This window comes from Heptranchias perlo, chromosome 13 (genome assembly GCF_035084215.1).
Source record: "Heptranchias perlo isolate sHepPer1 chromosome 13, sHepPer1.hap1, whole genome shotgun sequence".
Classification (NCBI taxonomy): Eukaryota; Metazoa; Chordata; class Chondrichthyes; order Hexanchiformes; family Hexanchidae; genus Heptranchias; species Heptranchias perlo.
The window spans coordinates 3191691-3211617 of record NC_090337.1 but is presented as its reverse complement, the minus strand read 5'-3'; the positions used below and the strand labels follow the sequence as shown (position 1 = coordinate 3211617).

The 19927-nt window shown below is 46.0% G+C and overlaps 1 protein-coding gene across 2 annotated transcripts in view; it reads left to right on the top strand.

Annotated features, from left to right (window-relative positions):
- The window catches only part of ccdc50a (coiled-coil domain containing 50a), a 108418-nt gene that overhangs the window by 41887 nt on the left and 46604 nt on the right, over positions 1-19927 (top strand). For both annotated transcript variants that reach the window (XM_067994848.1, XM_067994849.1), the window contains exons 2-3: positions 12334-12396; positions 18012-18141. In XM_067994848.1, coding sequence (XP_067850949.1) covers positions 12334-12396; positions 18012-18141 — 193 coding nt within the window. The remainder of the gene's footprint in view (positions 1-12333; positions 12397-18011; positions 18142-19927) is intronic.

The following is a 19927-nucleotide window of genomic DNA, read 5'->3' as shown; positions in this document are numbered from 1 at the left end:
TAAATATATAGCTTGACGTTTTGTGTAGTCTCTGCATCCCCAGTCCAGGTTCACTTGTGGTATTTATGGTCCTGGATTATCAACTTGGTGAGGTTGAGAGTTCAAATCCCACCATGACAAGTTGTGATATTGAATAAAAAATCTGATAATTTGAGGGGCTGGCACCAGAAAATGACCCTGAAGGCTGAAGAATTGTTTTAAAAACCCAACTGGTTCACTGATGTCCTACAGGGAAGGAAGGCAGCCTGTTGCCCTACCCTGGCTGCAATCCTCAGTACAAGGTTGAATCTTAATACCTTCTGACATTGCCGAGCAAGCATTCAGTTGTCAAGGTAATTAGGGATGGACAATAAATGTGGTCTTTCCAGCGCTGCCCACGTCCCCAGAACTAGTAATTAAAACGCTTGTTTACCCTAGGGTCAGGAAGCACCCGATCAGCTCCCAGGCTGGTCTCCAGCCACAGCTCTCGTTGGAGTCAGCGGAGTCTCTCAAGGGTGTGCCGGACTTCTCACTATCATAAGATAGTTATGGATGGAGAAGATCATTCAGCCCCTATAAGTTTATCCACCCAGAAAGATTCTAAAATCCCCCAGTGTAGTATCTAAATGTATTTAATGATAGGCTTTAACTTCCACCACTCTATCTGGAAGACCATCCGTGCATTGATCACTCAGAGAATTTCCTGATATCACTCCTGAACCTGTGTCCACTTGTCCTTCTTTTGGCAATTTAAATTAATGTTCTGGATTTACCTTTTCCATTCTATTAACTCCTCTAAGATCGCCTATTTTGACCAAAAAGCCCAAGTCTCTCCTCAAAACCCAGGTCCCCGACACTAGGGATCAACCTCATGGCTCTCCTCTGCCCTGCCTCTAGGACTAGTGTCTTTCCCTTGTTTCTTTGTGACCAGAACTGAATGCAGTATTTACAATGCAATCTGACCAGAGCACTTTGAATGTTACATCCTCTGACTTAAATTCTACTGTTTGGCTAAGTACAGAAGGAGACCATTCTGCCCACCGTATCTGTGCCGGCTCTTTGAAAGAGCTATCCAATTAGTCCCACTTCCCCTGCTCTTTCCGCATAGCCCTGCAAATTTTTCCTTTTCAAGTATATATCCAGTTCCCTTCTGAAAGTTTCTATTGAATCTGCTCCCACCATCCTTTCAGGCAGTGCATTCCAGATCAGAATAGTGTTGTTCAATATTCTGTTGGCTTTGCTGATCGCTGCTCTGCATTGATATGCCACGTTGAGCATTGAGTTGACTATGCCTTCTGTTTCTCTCAGCTATTTCAGCATTATTCATGGAATACGTGTGTTCATTTTTCCTTCTTGTATGCATTACTTTACACTGGTCCTGCGATTGTCATCTGCAATTATTCCGCCCACATGCATGTTTAATCCAATTCATTGAGATTTCTCAGCCCTCTCTTCCATTTCCACAGCCATCCCTGGTTTAGTGTCATTTACAAATGTGACCACTTTGTATTGAGTTTCTGAATCCAGGTAATTTATGTAAATTAGAAACGGTAGTGGTCCCAGCACCAAGCCCAGGAGCACCTGACTCGGTATCTTCTCCTCCATCCCGACCATAACCCCCAAAAAGTACTTGTTTTCTACCCTTCAGATAGTTTCTTATCCACTCCCAGGGTTTACTTTCAATCCTCACAGCTTTGAGGTTAAATGATAGCCTTTCGTGTGGAACTTTGCCAAATGCTTTTTTGGAAGTCTACGTGCACTATGTCTTAGGGTCTTCACAGTCCACTTGGGATGAATGTAAGGAATCTTACAACACCAGGTTATAGTCCAACAATTTTATTTTAAAATCACAAGCTTTCGGAGATTATCTCCTTCGTCAGGTGAGTGGGATGATGAAGAGGTTGGTCAGACAGGAGTTGCCGGCGTCTTTTTTTTCCCCGTTTTGCGTCTGGGCACCAAATTGGCCCCCTTTTCCAATCCTCAGTGTCCATTGCCTCATGTAACAGATTAGGATGTGACACCAAATGGTGATCAATGTCTCATTTATTAATAGTTAAATCAAACATGTGAAAATATCAAATATTAGACAACAAAGATCAAAACAGCATTACCCCATTTGATCTCTGGCCAGAGTTCGTAATTAATTTGGCGAAGTGGTCATTTCAAGTTTTCCGACAGTGAGGAGGGCTTCAGACAGCTAGGTGGACTTCGCTGATTCCTCTGCCCTGAGTTCAAAGGACGTTGGGTTTTTTATGTCCTCCCTGGCAGGAAACTCCACCATATACGGAACAAAACTCATAAGAACCTTAAAAATTAACAAAGTTATTTTTCAAAGAATTCAAGATGGTCAGCTTGTTTTAACATTATTCACCTAACCACAAGACCCTTTGCGAGGTTGTTTTTCAACGTGGCCAGTTTGTTTGACCGCACTCGTCTAGCTATCTTGTTGTGGTCCTGGTCTTATCACTATCTTTGGATTATTGTACTGCTTTTTGGGCCATTGTCCCTCTTACCACATAGCTGCCTTGTCTCTCAATGAGTGTACCAAGAGTCAGTCACTAGTCAAAGGTTAACTATTTACAATTCAGCAAAATAAATCTCACACTCAGCAAAATAGGCAGCACAGCCTGCAGAGAATGATGGTTAGTAGCATTAAAAGATGTCAATTTTTCTCTATTTCCAATATTCTTACACTCATAACCGTTGAGTGCCTCACCAATCTCCTCTCTTGTCTCTTTCAGCACTGTGGGATAAATACTTTCTATGCCTGTTGATTTATTTCTTTTGAGCCCTTTTAGTCTTTGTGGGACTTCCAACTCCATTATCAATTTTACCTGTGTTATCTCTGTTTGTGGCAGGCTTGATGCTAATGTGGTCTCTTGTGAATCGTGGGAGGAAGTAGTAATTCAGAATGTTTACTATCTTGTACTCATCCTCAGTTTCATGCCTATTTGTCTTTTATTGTTTTCTGCTCTGAACCGGCCTCTTACTGCTGTCGTTCTGACTCCCTGCAGGATTTGTGGAGCCTGCTTTTCCTCATTGTATTGCTTTTAACTTGTTTGTTAATCCATTTAGGGTCATGTTTATTTAGTCTGAGCTTGTTGATTTTCTGTATGTATGTATCCTATCAGTGATATCACACCATAGAGATGAGGGCACACAATGTGACAGCTCTCCATTTAGGAGAAGTTCACCACATTTTTAGCAGCTTATATTTTTCAAATTTATTGTGAGGGAGCATTTCGATCCCTGGGGGCACCATTAGTAACGTGCCTTGAGGATCAACCACGTCCGTTAACTACAATTGGCGGATTGGAGCCAATTTCCAATCCAGCTTGTCAAATTTCGACTGATCTTGTGAAGTAACCTAGTGTGAGGTATCGAATCAAAGGCTTTCTGCAGTCCAGGCAGACAATGTCTACCAGATTACCCTCATCCATTACCCTGGTGACTTCCTCAAAAAACTCTATCAAATTTAGTAGGCACAACCTATTTTTTTGGAAGCCGTGTTGTGTATTTCTAATGGCTCCTTCCCTTTCCCAGTGAACATAAAGGGCATCTCTTAGTATCCCTTCCAGCATCTTCCCAACAATTGATGTCCAGCCAATAGGCCTGTAGTTCCCTGGCTCTGATTTGCCCCCTTTTTTTGAAAATAGGAACTACATGAGCGAGCTTCCAGTCTAAGGGAGCTATCTCTGATTCTATTGAACTATTAAAGATACAGGCAAGGGACACTCACAGAGCACTTATCCCATCTCTTTAATCACCCTTGGATGAATATTACCCAGGCCTGGAGCCCTATCAATTTTGAGCTTTCCTAACCTATCCAAGATGACATTACTATCTATTTTAATATTAATAATGTTATTCATGGAAAGATTAGTTTGTTTCCAGCTGGGCAATGCAGCAAGATTGCACTGGTCCGTTCATTCCAGTCGGCAAGCTGTCCTTCCCACACAGCTTTCAAACGCGCAGGGCAAATGGAACAGCGATTTCCGCATTTGACTGCGCGTGTGCGCTCGCCGGAAGCTGCCCTTCCATTTGCCCTGAAATAACAGCAATTACGTCCTTCCTGTAACGTGGTGACCAGAACTGCGCACAATCCTCCAGCTGTGGCCTTAACAGCATTTTAGACAGTTCCATCATTACATCCCTGCTTTTGTATTCTATACCTTGGCTAATAATGGAGAGCATGCCGTATGTCGTCTTCACAACCTTATCTACCTGTTCTGCCACCTTCAGGGACCTGTGCACATGCACTCCAAGGTCTCTGTTAGCATTGCCGTTATTTTATGAACAATTTCTGGACCAATAACACTTTATTTAGCTCATTGCTGTTTGTGAGACCTTGCTGTGCGCAATGGTGACTGCATTTCAAAAAGTAATTAATTGGCTGTGAAGTGCTTTCGGATGTTCTGAGGATGTGAAAAGTGCTACATACATTGGACCTATGGTCCCCAAAGCTCTCCACCACTGAGGGTGTTCCTCACCTCATGTCTGGGTCTGTTGTACACTCATTAGAACCATAGAAAAGATACAGCACAGAAGGGGGCCATTTGGCCCATCGTGTCTGCACCGGCTCGAAGAATAACCAGGTGCCCATTCTAATCCCACCTTCCAGCACCCAGTCCATAACCCTGCAGCTTACAGTACTTTAGGTGCAGGTCCAGGTACTTTTTAAAAGAGTTGAGGGTCCCTGCCTCGACCACCAATTCGGGCAGCGAATTCCATACACCCACCACCCCCTGGGTAAAAAATGTTTCTCCTCATGTCCCCTCTAATCCTTCCACCAATCAGCTTAAATCTATGTCCTCTAGTTCTTGAACTCTCCGCTAGGGGAAACATGGACTTCCTGTCTACTCTATCTGGGCCCCTCATAATTTTGTACACCTCAATCAAGTCTCCCCTCAGCCTCCTCTGCTCCAAGGAAAACAACCCCAGCCTATTCAATCTCTCCTCGTAGCTGCAATTTTCAAGCCCTGGCAACATTCTTGTAAATCTTCTCTGCACTCTCTCCAGAGCTATTACGTCCTTCCTGTAATGTGACCAGAACTGCGCACAATACTCCAGCTGTGGCCTTACCAGCGTTTTATACAGTTCCATCATTACATCCCTGCTTTTGTATTCTATACCTCGGCTAATAATGGAGAGCATTCCGTATGCCTTCTTCACAACCTTATCTACCTGTTCTGCCACCTTCAGGGACCTGTGCATATGCACTCCAAGGTCTCACTTCCTCTACCCCTCTCAATATATTCCCGTTTACTGCGTATTCCCTTTTACTGTTTGCCCTCCCAAAGTGCATTACCTCACACTTCTCTGGGTTGAACTCCATTTGCCACTTTTCCGCCCACTCCACCAACCCATTGATATCTTCTTGGAGTCTACAGCTATCCTCTTCACTATCAACTGCACGGCCAATTTCTGTGTCATCTGCAAATTTGCCAATCATGCCCCCTACATTCAAGTCCAAATCATTAATATATACCACAAACAGCAAGGGACCCAACACTGAGCCCTGTGGCACACCACTGGAAATGGATTTCCATTCGCAAAGATACCCAGCGACTTTTCCCCTTTGTTTCCTGATACTGAGCCAATTTTGGATCCAATTCGTCACATTTCCCTGCACCCCATGGGCTTTTACCTTTCTGACCAGTCTGCCATGTGGGACCTTGTCAAATGCTTTACTAAAATCCATGTAGACAACATCCACTGCACTACCCTCATCAATCCTCCTTGTCACTTCCTCAAAGAATTCAATCAGATTTGTAAGGCATGACCTTCCCTGAACAAATCCATGCTGACTATCCCTGATTAAACCTTGCCTTTCCAAGTGACAGTTTATCCTATCTCTCAGTATTGATTCAAACAGTTTGCCCACCACCGAGGTAAGACTGACCGGTCTATAATTGTTCGGCCTTTCCCTCGTACCCTTTTTAAACAATGGTACTACGTTTGCAGTCTTCCAGTCCTCCGGTACCTCCCCTGTATCTAGTGAGGATTGGAAATGATCCTCAGAGCATCTGCTATTTCCTCCCTGGCTTCCTTCAATAGCCGAGGAAACAATCCATCCAGCCCTGGTGACTTACCAACTTTCAAGGATTCCGGTCCCTCTATTACTTCCCCTCTCGTTATGTTTACCTTATCCAATATTTCACACCTCTCCTCTTTTACTACTACGTCCGGATCATCCCTTTCCTTTGTGAATACGGAGACAAAATATTCATTTGAAACCCTACCCACATCCTCTGCTTGTGTACACAAGTTACCCTTATCATCCCTGATAGATCCCAACTTTTCCTTAGCTATCCTCTTGTTCTTAATGTACTGATAAAACATCTTTGGGTTTTCTTTAATCTTACTGGATAATATTTTCTCATGTCCTCTCTTTGCTTTCCTTATTTCCTTTTTTACGTCATCCCTGTACTTTCTATACTCCTCTAGGCTTTCTGCAGTATTTAGTTTTCTGTGACAGTCATAAGCTTTCTTTTTCTGTTTTATCTTGCCCCGTATACTTCTAGACAGCCAGGGGCTCTAAATTTGGCAGTGCCACCCTTTTTCTTTGAGGGGACATGTCTGCATTGTACCCGTAGAATTTTACTTTTTAGTGCCTCCCACTGGCTTGCCACTGATTTCTCCTCAAGTAGTTGTGTCCAGTCCACTTCTGCCAAATCACATCTTAGTTCTGTAAAATTTGCCTTCCCCCAATTTAAAACGTTTACTCCTGATTTCACTCTGTCCTTTTCCATAATAATGCTAAAACTAACTGAATTGTGGTCACTATCCCCAATATGGTCACCCACTGTCACTTCACCCACTTGCCCATTTTCATTTCCCAGGAGTAAATCTAGAATTGCATCCCCTCTTGTTGGGCTTGTCACGTACTGGCTAAAAAAGTTCTCCTGGACACCGATCAAGAATTTTGCGCCCTCTGTGCCCCTCACACTGTTTAAATCCCAGTTGATGTTAGGATAGTTGAAGTCCCCGACTATTATTGCCCTCTTATTTTTGCACTCAGAAATTTGCCTAGATATTCTTCTATCTCCCTTTCGCTATTCGGGGGTCGATAGTACACTCCTAATATTGTGACTGCCCCTTTTTTATTTCTTGGCTCAACCCATATGGCCTTGATTGATGATCTATTTAGCATATCATCCCTTCCCACAACTGTAATTGATTCTTGAACCAATAATGCTAACCCCCCTCCTTTTTTATCACCCACTCTATCCTGCTTGAAAACTCTATATCCAGGGATATTGAGCTGCCAATCATCCCCCTCTTTAAGCCAGATTTCCGTTATAGCAATGATATCATGCTGCCATGTGTCTATCTGTGCCCTTAGCTCATCTGCTTTGTTTGTATTATTCCTTGTAGTGAAGTATATACCCTTTAACCCCGTCAAATTCCTGTACTGAACACTATTTAACCTTTGCTTCTTTTGCCTTTCTGAGTCGCTAACAACGTCATGAACTGCTTTTCTGCTTCCCGTTTCCTGGTCTGAATTTGTCCTTTCTGTACCTGCCCTTCGATTCCCATCCCCCTGCCATACTGGTTTAAACCCTCCCCAACAGAACTAGCAAATGCCCCCGCGAGGATATTGGTCCCGGTTCTGCTTGGGTGCAACCCGACCAGCTTGTACAGGTCCCGCCTTTCCCAGAATCGGTCCCAATGCCTCAGGAATTTAAACCCCTCTCTCCTACACCATCTCTCAAGTCATGCATTCATCTCATCTATTCTCCTATTTCTGCTCTCACTAGCACGTGACACTGGGAGTAATCCTGAGATTACTACCTTAGAGGTCCTGCTTTTTAATTTATTTCCTCACTCCCTATATTCTGCTTGCAAGACCTCATCCCTTTTTTTTCACCTATGTCGTTGGTACCAATATGGACCACGACCTCTGGCTGTTCACCCTCCCCCTACAGAATGTCCTGCAGCTGCTTCGTGACATCCTTGACCCTAGCACCAGGGAGGCAACATACCATCCTGGAGTCACTTCTGCGGCCGTAGAAACGCCTATCTGTTCCCCTATCACTATTGCTCTCCTGTTCTTATTCCTGCCCTCCTGTGCAGCTGAGTCACTCGTGTTGCCACGGTCTTGGCTCTTGCTGCATTCCCCTGATAAGCCATCTCCCCCAACAATATCCAAAGCGGAATATCTGTTTGAGAGGGAGATAGAGCAGGAGTCCCCTGGGGCCATCTGCCTAGTCCTTTTACTGTGCCTGGCGGTCACCCATTTCCTTTCTGCCTGCGTAATCTTTACCTGCGGTGTGACCACCTCACTGAACGTGCTATCCACGATAATCTCAGCATCGCGGATGCTCCACAGTGAATCCACCCGCAGCTCCAGCTCCGAAATGTGGTTAGCCAGTAGCTGCAGCTGGACACACTTCCTGCACATATGGTTGCCACGGACACCTGTAGTGTCCATGACTTCCCACATAGTGCAGGAGGAGCATATCACAGGTGCGAACTCTGCTGCCATGACTTGCTTTAGATTAAGCTCGTTAGTTACTCCCTTTAAGGAGTTTACTCCTTTAAATTACTCTTAATTTAGAGAATGTTAACTACACTAGGGACCTTGATTCACTAAAAAATGCTACTTGTTCTAACTAAATTAAGTTTAGTTTTTTTAAAAAAATTTAGTTTTATGCGATAAGTTACTTAGTCCACAGTCCTAAGAAAGAAGAAAACAGAAGAGATAGTCACCACCAACCACCTACCTGCGATGTCACACTGCAGTTTTGTTCTGTTGTTGCTGTGACCCGCTCTCGGCGCGCTCCTCTCCTGTCCGCTCTCGGCGCGCTCCCGTCCGCTCTCGGCGCGCTCCCGTCCGCCCTCGGCGCGCCCCCGGCGCGCCCCCGGCGCGCCCCCGGCGCGCCCCCGTCCGCCCCCGGCGCGCCCCCGTCCGCCCCCGGCGCGCCCCCGTCCGCCCCCGGCGCGCCCCCGTCCGCCCCCGGCGCGCCCCCGTCCGCCCCCGGCGCGCCCCCGTCCGCCCCCGGCGCGCCCCCGTCCGCCCCCGGCGCGCCCCCGTCCGCCCCCGGCGCGCCCCCGTCCGCCCCCGGCGCGCCCCCGTCCGCCCCCGGCGCGCCCCTGCCCGCCCTCGGCACAAATGCACCTCATCCCTTACTGCACCGAATCCCCTCTTATAGACTCTGTCGAAACCAGACTCCGTCACTAGCAGCTACTCCGTGCGTTAGCAAAACCCTTCTCAATTTATGCTCGCTAGAATGCCGATCACCTGAGTCATTGATAGAGATTGATTGCTATGATTAGTCAACAACTCCATTATCGTTGTCTCATGTGACTACCACGATGGTAGAAGGCGAACGAGATGGGCCTTGATCTTCCTTCGAGCAATTCCTCTGTCCCTGAAGTTTATTCTTTTCTTTAACTCCCCAGCAGGTCAGCTAACATTTTGAAAAGTGGGGGAACAATGATCATGTACATGGAGTCTGTTCACTACCCCTTCTGTCAAACTACCTTCCCCAGCTCCACTTCTAGACATAACTGGAGCAATGTTGGTTTTAATCTCTGCGCTCTGTCCTTTTGATATTAGCAAATCTACAGCTACTGAAGTTTATGTAACTCCCTCGTGTAGAAGAATATCGAAGTGCTTTGTGAGAGAGCGAGAATGCTGCGAAGTGGTTCTGGGAGTGTGAGTGATTTGAATCTGTCTAAATCCATTGCTTTTCTTTCAAAGGGAGATTCCTTGTCAATTACAAAAATAGATGCAACATGGAATTGGAATGCTATCAAAGGCTAACTACAAACTGATGATTTGCTTCATAAAATCCCATTCAGGAAGCCTGGGGAATCGGTGGGTCTGAGGTTTATCCTCTGTGATGGGAACTGGGCTTGAATCCACCCAGATGGATTGGAAAGTCCCCTTTGGCAGGAAATTAGATTGGGCAGTCTTGATCAGATAATGGTGGACGTGGGCCCACAATATAAAACAATTCCTAATTTCGTAATAATTGCTGATCTTACTCAAACTAAATTGCTGGCGTGGGAAGTGGAAAAATGTCACATTAATGTAGTCCCCTCTCTAACTTGGTTGTGAAGATCCTGTGTGAAATATGTCTGAACCAAATTCCCAGTAGGTATGAGTCTGTAGCACAAGACTATACATAATTCAGCCAAAGGCTTCAAAGAAAAGAAAGAAGTTGTATTTATACAGTGCCTTTCATGACCCCAGGACACCCCAAAGCGCTTTACAGCCAGTTAAGTACTTTTGACGTGTAGCCATTGTTGTAATGCAGGAAATGATTGTTTATTGTCGGAAACTGAAAATGTCGGAGGGTTTTGGGGGCTGCTCTTCGAAGGTTGGGGTTGAGGAACATTGTTGGGGCAGTGTCGGAGCTTCACTTTGTCTGTGCTGGGAGTGCTTGACGCTGACACTGTGACAAAGTTGGAAAAGTGTTCTGTTCCCCAGCGCTGACATCTTTCACTGACAATATTTGCACAAATGTAATGCTGTGTTCACATTTAAAAAAAATTCCAATTGTCCAGTGATCAGATCTTGGCAGAATTTGGATGGAATTTCCTTGTCAGTGTTGATGCAGGTTTGTTCCAGTTGTACCCATCGAGGGGTGTGATGTGATGGGCAGTTGGAGTGGAATGAAAGATGAAATGTGCAGTATAGCTTGCAGGAATTTAGTTAAGCGAAAATGCAAGATGAGGTCCTCACTCCCAGGGAGATGCCAGATGGGGTCAGTGTTGTAGCTGTATTGACCTTGTGTGGGCTACAGTAAGGGTTTTCCCAGTGGCGAATCTGTGTGGTAAATGTTTCCTTGTGTTTCTCCTGTCTCTCCCCGGGACTCTGAAAGTGGTTAACTTCAGAGAACTGTTTACAGCGAGGCTCGTCGTGGATGGGGGAAAGTCAAGTTGTTTTCTTTTAGTTCCAAATTCCACAACAGAATGCTTAGGCCCCACTTTTTTTTTATTCGTTCATGGGATGTGGGCGTCGCTGGCAAGGCCAGCATTTATTGCCCATCCCTAATTGTCCTTGAGAAGGTGGTGGTGAGCCGACTTCTTGAACCGCTGCAGTCCGTGTGGTGACGGTTCTCCCACAGTGCTGTTAGGAAGGGAGTTCCAGGATTTTGACCCAGCGACGATGAAGGAACGGCGATATATTTCCAAGTCGGGATGGTGTGTGACTTGGAGGGGAACGTGCAGGTGGTGTTCCCATGTGCCTGCTGTCCTTGTCCTTCTAGGTGGTAGAGGTCGCAGGTTTGGGAGGTGCTGTCGAATAACCTTGATGAGTTGCTGCAGTGCATCCTGTGGATGGTGCACACTGCAGCCACGGTGCGCCGGTGGTGAAGGGAGTGAATGTTTAGGGTGGTGGATGGGGTGCCAATCAAGCGGGCTGCTTTGTCCTGGATGGTGTCGAGCTTCTGGAGTGTTGTTGCACTCATCCAGGCAAGTAGAGAGTATTGTATCACACTCCTGATTTGTGCCTTGTAGATGGTGGAAAGGCTTTGGGGAGTCAGGAGGTGAGTCACTCGCCGCAGAATACCCAGCCTCTGACCTGCTCTTGTCGCCACAATATTTATTTGACTGGTCCAGTTAAGTTTCTGGTCAATGGTGACCCCCAGGATATTGATGGGGGATTCGGCAATGGTAATGCCGTTGAATGTCATGGGGAGGTGGTTAGACTCTCTCTTGTTTGAGATGGTCATTGCCTGGCACTTTTCTGGCACGAATGTTACTTGCCATTTATCAGCCCAAGCCTGGATATTGTCCAGGTCTTGCTGCACGCGGGCTCGGACTGCTTCATTATCTGAGGGGTTGCGAATGGAACTGAACACTGTGCAATCATCAGCGAACATCCCCATTTCTGACCTTATGATGGAGGGAAGGTCATTGATGAGGCAGCTGAAGGTGGTTGGGCCTGGGACACTGCCCTGAGGAACTCCTGCAGCAATGTCCTGGGGCTGAGATGATTGGCCTGGAGGTTTACAAGATCAGGCTGGTGTGATTTGTCCACTTATCATTCAAATTTTCCAACAGTGATCATCTTTTCCCTCATCCTTTGCATGGAATGGCCTCCTCAGTACCTCCCCGTGAGAAGTCAGGAAAGGAACTTGAAGTATGTGCAGCATGCACACCACCACATGTGACTGTATGCTGCACGCCCATGCTGTTGGGTGTGTGCAGGTGCACGCTGTTGTGTGTGCGCAGCCATGCTGTTTGTGTGTGCGTGTGTGTGCGTGTGCACGCGCATGCTGCTGCGTGAGATTGCTGTGTCGGATGTAGTTTTATAGTGTCCGGTATCACTATCATGATAGTCAAGTTTGTGTGACCCCCTTAGAACGGAGTTGGATTTTAAACAGGTGTTTTCTCTTTCAGTGTGTCGGGAGTTTGCAGTTCGGGAAGATCACAGTCTGGCCCACAACCTTCAGGAGCAGGAAAGTAAGTACCGTTAAGGCACTTTTACACATTGCAGTGTGCTCAGAGAGCTGAACCATTTCCATCAAAACAAAATCTGGAAACAAAAAGCTGCTGTCGGTAAAAGTGACCATGAAGCTGTCAGATTGTCTTAAAAACCCAACTGGTTCACTAATGTCTTTTAGGGAAGGAAACCTGCCGTCCTTACCCAGTCTGGGCCTATATGTGACTCCGGTCCCACACCAACGTGGTTGATTCTTAACTGCCCTCTGAAGTGGCCTAGCAAGCCCCTCCATTGAATCAAACCAGGGCCACTAGGGCTGGGCAATAAATGATGGCCTTGCCATGATGTCCATATCCCAAGAATGGATAAGAAAAAGTCATGAATACTACTTTTGTCAGTGCTCCTCTGAAGTTTCCTCTCTTGTTCCTTTATAAGCTCCAAATCCCACGTCCTACGTACTTTTCCTCATCCCTGCATCCTCACTGTGTTGAGATCTCTGTCTCCTACTCCAGAACTCACTCTTTCCCAGGGCCTCAGAACTGTCAAACCCCTCACCTCCCCCAGTTTTCCTTCCCTTCTGCAGTCTTTTAAAACCCAAGCTTGGTGCCCTCTCACCACCACTCCTTGAATTCCTCATTTTCTCTCCTCCCCTTTTCAACCTTCACAGTGTCCTGTACTATAGGCCTTGGCTCTTCACCTAGCTTCTTCAATAAAACACCTTTCAATTAATTACAGCCAATGGGGAATGTGACTTGATCATCAAATGCTATGGGGCAGCGCTGGATTAGTATTAATGGAGGTGCTGCTCTCTTGGCTTCCTTCCTTTCTCACCAATTTTCTCTCCTCCTCTCCTGAAACTGCTGACTCCTCATTTTGGTACAGTGCATGGGTGCGGGTCACCCTCCAGTGCTTTCAATGGTTAAACAGTGAGCGTCAGCAGGTTATTCAACCACTGGGGGCATCACAGTTGAACTTGATCGCTGTCCATGCATGTACAGTTCCAGCAGCAGGAGCTGGACTATGATCCGGACCAGGATTTCTTCCTCCCTCGGCCAGCAGCGCTAAGACTAGTTGTAGCACCCTGACAGCTAATTCGGGTCTGATCGGCGCTCTTGTATCTGTATGGCTGAACTGCTCACTGGATAAACTTGCTGAGCCATTGGTGAGCCCTCTTGGACCTCCTTAAATCTACGTCATATCTGAGAAGCCTTTCATATAAAGGGATACACCATGGAAAAGGATTGGCTCTGGAGCTGGAACCTGATATTTGCAGCCGAGGGAGAAAGAAACCAGCAGTGATGGGACTCTGTGATAGAAAAAGACATTGTCTTATTGTCGGTAAAATATTTGTGCTCGTTTTCCCAGATGAACATGTGGACGGAAAGTAACTTGCCCACACATTCCTCTACCTTTTTAGTGCTCAGGTTTCTCTAAGGCTGTACTTAGCCCCCCCACCAATGCAATTCCAAAGCTGAGTACTGAAACAAGATGCTTTGTGGCCTAAATGTGGCTCCCTTGACACTTTATCACTGCAAGTATTTCTTTCTTTCTTTTCTCTCCTCACTCTACAGCCACCTCATTGAAAGAGTGAACAGTTAGGGGTACCGGGACCTGAATCAACAGCAGAAACGTACTGTAGGCAGCTACCTAAGAAGCACGACTGTAGCTTCATTTAACTTCTTAGTTACAGTGATGATGAATATTATAAATTACAACATCCGTTTGCCAATTTTAAAAGTACCACGGAAGCTGTCGATGCTGGGGGTCAATTGAACATTTTAAAACTGAAATTGCTAGATTTTTGTTAGGCAAGGGTATTGAGGCTGACGAAACCAAGGCAGGTAGATGGAGTTCAGATACAGATTAGCCATGATCTAATTGAATGGCGGAACAGGCTCGAGGGGCTGAATGACCTCCTCCTATTCTTACGTAGGTGCCACCGTGCCAGGTCTGCCTTGTTAAATATTGGGTGGGCTGGGCAGACTTGACTTAAAGCAGGGTTGTCACCCCAGAGCTCACTTGGTTAAACTTTCTTTTCACATAACTTAAGTTAATTGTTGTGCTGTGTAAACCATCACTTGGGCGCCTCAGTAGTCCGACCTGTCAGACCCACTTCCTTCCTGCTGAGAGATTGTTTCCCCTGGCTAGAGAGTCTAGAACCAGGGGTCAGCCATTCAAGACTGAGTCGAAAGGAATTTCTTCACGCAGAGGGTTGTGAATCTTTGGAATTCTCTACCCCAGAGGGCTGTGGATGCTGTGTCATTGAATATATCCAAGGCTGAGATCGATAGATTTTTGGACTCCAAGGGAATCAATGGATAAGAGGATCGGGCAGGAAAGTGGAGCTGAGGTTGAAGATCAGCCATGATCTGATTGAATGGCGGAGCAGGCTTGAGGGGCCGAATGGCCTACTCCTGCTTCTATTTCTTATGTTCTTATGTTCCTCTACCAAGTATGACTGGCAGCGTTAATACAGCAGCCACAAGGTAGAAACAGCAATGCTGCTGGGATTTCACCAGGAGCCTAATGGTGGGCATGTGAAACACCCAGAGGTGCATGTACAGATTCTGTCCTTGCAGACGTGAGCTGTATCTGGCAACAGTCAAAGGACTGTGTACGGTTGAGAGTGTAATTTATGGCATACCAAAAAAACTGCTCTGGTTTCTTGGAAGATGAGGCACTCAGCATTTTGCAAGAGAAAAAAAATTGCTGCAGTAGTTAAGATCTTGGAGATTGTTAATGTCAGTGGTTTGCGCTAATCATGATCAACTGCAGTTTGAAGCCACCGTGTGAATTTTATTACACCTCTACCCTTTTTCTCCTCTTTCTCTCCTCCTCTCCTGAAGACGCTGACTTGTATCGGATAAGATTCTCTGGACTATGGCTCACCCTGGTACCTCACCCAGCGGCCATTTCCACATGTCTACAGTGTCAACAGACTGTTTGGTCATGGGGTGACGTCACAACCAATTCCATCCTTACCCGACGTGTCTGCACAGTTTCCTGCCTGGATCTCAGACAGGAGCAGGAACTGTGTTTATTTTGCTCCCTCTCCTTAGCCCGGGCCTGCTGGAACCAGTCGTATACCCCTACGGGCAGGCGACCTAAGCTCAGGTAACTCAGCGCAGATCGAAATAGAAGCCGGCATTTCCTGCTGAGCTCAGTAGCACTCTGGATGGGGCGTTCACCCAGTGAGTCTCCAAATGAAATTTCTGCAAGTTCATCTTGTGCTTTTGGGCAGTGGTTGGAGAGATACTGCTCTTAGTGTTACACACCTTGAAAACAATTAAACAGCAGAAGCGATAAGCTTCTCATCAGATTGCTCACCCGAGTGAGCAGCATCGGGCGGCCAGTGTGGGGGAGTGGAGTTTTCTACACCAGAGACAGAACCACTTGCCCAGTATTATCGTAGTAATGCCTGCAGTATAACACACCTTTATTCTTGATTTAACTCAGAAAATGCTTTAAAAGTGGAGCTGCGTGATTCGGAACACTGAACGATGTTACTGGGCAAGTGGTTCTGTCTCTGGTGTAGAAAACCCCACTCCCCCACACTGGCCGCCCGATGCTGCTCACTCGGGTGAGCAATCTGATGAGAAGCTTATCGCAGAGCAGCAATCTAGAATGGAAATTCTTGACCCCGAAAGAAATAACATCCTGTCGGGTTAAGAAAAATATACAAATTGTATCTTTAGGACTTGCAACTACAATTCCAGCAAAACAAAAAGCCAGGGCTTCTGGTGTCACTCGTGGAAGGAATTGTGGGTAACAAGGAGAGCCACCACACATTTCCCCGAGCGCTCTGTAAATAATGTCATCGCTGTAAGGGAGAGGTCAGCCATTTAACCCCAGTGTGTGAAGGTTTTGCTTTCTAAGTTCATGCCAGAGAGACTGCACAGTGCTGGTTTACATTTGCATATTCAGGGACTGATTGGCGCAGTAGATAAAACACCCGGATTCAGATCTACTGCCTGCTGCTTGTATGAAATGTGTTTAGTCAATTTCAAAGTCAGTTGCTAATGGGCCCACACAACAGAATTTCCCCTCATTTAGCACTGATTGATAGTCCATGGGGCCATTGGATGGGTGCTGTGGGAATTGGAAAAATGCCACGTTTTTGCATCATGGGGCAATCTTTTGACGTTGACTCAGACACATTTGAAAGGCTTTACTCTGTACCTAACCCGTGCTGTACCTGCCCTGGGAGTGTTTGATGGGGCAGTGACAATGACAGTGCCTTGGGTTTTTTACGACAATCCAACAGCTTCGTGGTCAGTTTTACTGATTTTTTTTTAAAAACTAAATTCAAATTCTCAAACTGCCGTGGTGGGATTGCGATCACGTTCTCTGGATTGTGCGTCCAGGCCTCTGGATGACAAGTCGAGTAAGATAGCCACTACACTACCGTACCCGTTAATTATGAAGAAACCTGGCTCTTCAATGATGAAAGGAAGTGACTGAGAGGGAAACTTGTAGAGAGATATATAGTTCAGTAAAGATAAATCCAGAGCACTACTTCAACACACACTCTGACAAATGGGCAAGGGTCACTGCCACAAACTTATCGAAGCTAAATGTTGGGAAGTTTTTCATGTGAAGGCTTGCAGTGAACATTTGTGCTATCGCTGGCATGCTCGTCTGAATCAGAAGATCGTGGGTTCAAACTGCACTCCAGATACTTAAGCACGTAGCCTATGCCGCCACTCCAGTGCTGCACTCTCGGAGGTGCAGTCTTTTGGCTGAGACGTTAAACTGAGGCCCTGACTGCCTATTGAGGTGGAAGAAAAAGATGCAATTATTCAAAGAGCAGGGAGTTCTCCCGGTGACCTGACCAGTATTTATTTATGGACCAACATGACTAAAACAGATTATCTGGTCATTTAATCTCATTGCTGTTAGCGAGGACTTGCTGTGTATAAATTGTCTGCCGCCTTTGCCTGCATAACAACAGTGACTACATGTCAAAAAATACTTCATTGGGTGCAAAGCGCTTTGGGACATCCTGAGATTGTAAAAGTACTTTGGAAATTCAAGTTCTTCCTTTCCTTTTTCTCATGACCTCGGAATGTCCTAAAGTGCTTCAGAGCCAATGAAGTACCGTTTTTGAAGTGTAATCACTGTTGTAATGTCAGGAAATGTGGCAGCCAGCACACGCACTGCAAGATCTCGCAAATAGCAATGCGATAAATAATCAGATAATCTTGGTCATGTTGATTGAGGGATGAGTGTTAGCCAGGACATCAGAAGAACTGCTCCTTTTCGAATAGTGCCATGAAACGAGAGAGAGAACTTTGAGATTATTTACATTCACCTGAGGGGGCAGACGGGGCCTCATTTTAATAACTCATCCAGAAGATGGTACCTCCGACAGTGCAGCACTCCCTCAGTACTGCAGTGGGAGTGTCAGCCTGCATTATGGGCTCAAGTCCCTGGAGTGGGCCTTGAACCCAAGACCTTCTGACTCAGAGGGGAGAGTGCTACCCACTGAGCCAAGGCTGACACTTGGTTGTGAGGTTCTGAAATTGAATAGAGTTTATTTTTAAATTCACGCTCGTCCAAAATACTCCGTTGTACACGTGCTCGATACATTAGAACACCGTGCAAGGAAGACTTACTTTGTGCTACTCTCTTCTAGTCGAGCATCACTTGGCGTCCAATGTACAAAGAAACCGTTTGGTTCAGAATGACCTGCAAGTGGCCAAGAAGCTGCAAGAGGAGGAGAATAAGAAAGCTCAGGTCCGCCTTCAGAAACACCAGCGAGAGATGTAAGCACTGGCATGTTTTTATAAATTGTAAAATCCAAGTGAAGGGCTAAGGCAGGAACTGCCAAGGTTGGAAAAAATTGGGAGAAAGGACAAGATAAACCAAAAAGTAGTGGTTAGTTGACACCAAGTTTGGATTTTAAAAGTCTGTAGATTGTAGGAGAAAGATTGCTGAGGGAGGTAGTGAGTTTCATAGTTTTGAGAAACCTTCCCTGCCTTCACAATCACCACCCTCCTTCTCTCCTCCTCTTTCCCGCTCAACTCCCTCTTGGATTGGCGCTGAATGTTCTTCATACTCCAGCGTTAATTATTGGGGGGAAATGGCAGAACTGTACGAAACCTTGGCAGACCCTTACTTAAGGTGGAACTTAGGAATACGAAGCACTTCAGCGATGCTTTCTACAACTGTCGCCTGCAACGATTCAAGAGGTGGCCAGGAAGAAGTAAATGTGGCCGTGACAGCATCGCCCACATCCCGAGAACAAATGTAAAAGTAAATGCACCATCTCCTTTGGTGCATACAGTAGTTTCTCCAACTGCTTCGACAGAGCACTGCTCATAGCTGCAGCAGAGATTTGAGCATTCTGGGGAAATCCAGATCCAGGCACCTGACTCCCATTTGGAATGGCCGTCTTCAATTCTGAAGCCAAAGTTGGAATCCCATCCTTCAGCAGTGCAGTGGCTGGGATTAAAAAATATGTAAAAACCCCACCCTAGCTCAACCATTTGCGGAACCACATGGAACCGGCTGGTCCAGATTCCCTGCTCCCTGTTTTGAGTTACTGAATGCGCTGAAGCATTCAGGGCCACAGAGATTATAATTAAAGGAGATATTTTTAGTCAATTGAGAGTAGTCACAAGAACCCTGCTGGTGTGGAAAGTTGTACAAGTTACACTGGCGCATTTTGGTGCGAGAGAGGAGAACGTCTTTGAGGTTGGGGTTCAGGCATATTGTTGGGGCAGTGTTGTCAGGGGAACTTTAACCTTTATTTAACCCGGACTGTATCTGATCTAGATTGGGTTAATAAAGTGGAAAAGTTGCTGTGCAAGAGGTCAGATCCCATCCCAGCGTCGAGTGCAGTTTTGGCCACCTAATCACAGGAAGGATTTTTTAAATATTCGTTCTTGAAAAGCGGGTGTCGCTGGCAAGGCCGGCATTTGTTGCCCTCAGAAGTTGAAAGCTTCAAACACCGTGGGACACAAGTTGTAAATGAAGTTAATAGAAGTCAATCAAAGGGTAATCAAGTTGTAGAATAAGATACCAGGCAAGGGTATAGAAGCAGACAGTATTAAATGGGGTTGAGCAATTAAATGTGTTGAGAGAAGGGTGTTGTTGGATTTAATTATTCTTTCCCATTCCTAAAAGTGCTGATATCCTCCTTTTGCAGCACAAAATTAACTGAAGTACAAACATTTTTTCAAAAACCACACACACACACACACACACACACACACACACACCTGAAGCTCGAGACAGCAGGGGGTATGGTGTGACAAGTAAATCAAAAGGCTGGGGATGAGAGATGCAGGATTCCTACAACTGGGCATCGAGGGTCATGGGGAGTATGTGGAAGTGTGTTTCAGCCTATTTAACCATGCTTCGTTGGGTTCCCTGTGGGTACAGAGGACCTTTTAAAGGACAGCTCTCCTTTTAAAAGACCCAATTTGTTCTGGCATCCTGCTTTATGAAGCTGCAGTACATCTGATGGTATTTGCCCTGGAGTATCATTGTGTCTCCGTTCGCTGAGTTTTGCCTCAATTTTTCTTGCCAGTTCACTTCCAGTGCTTG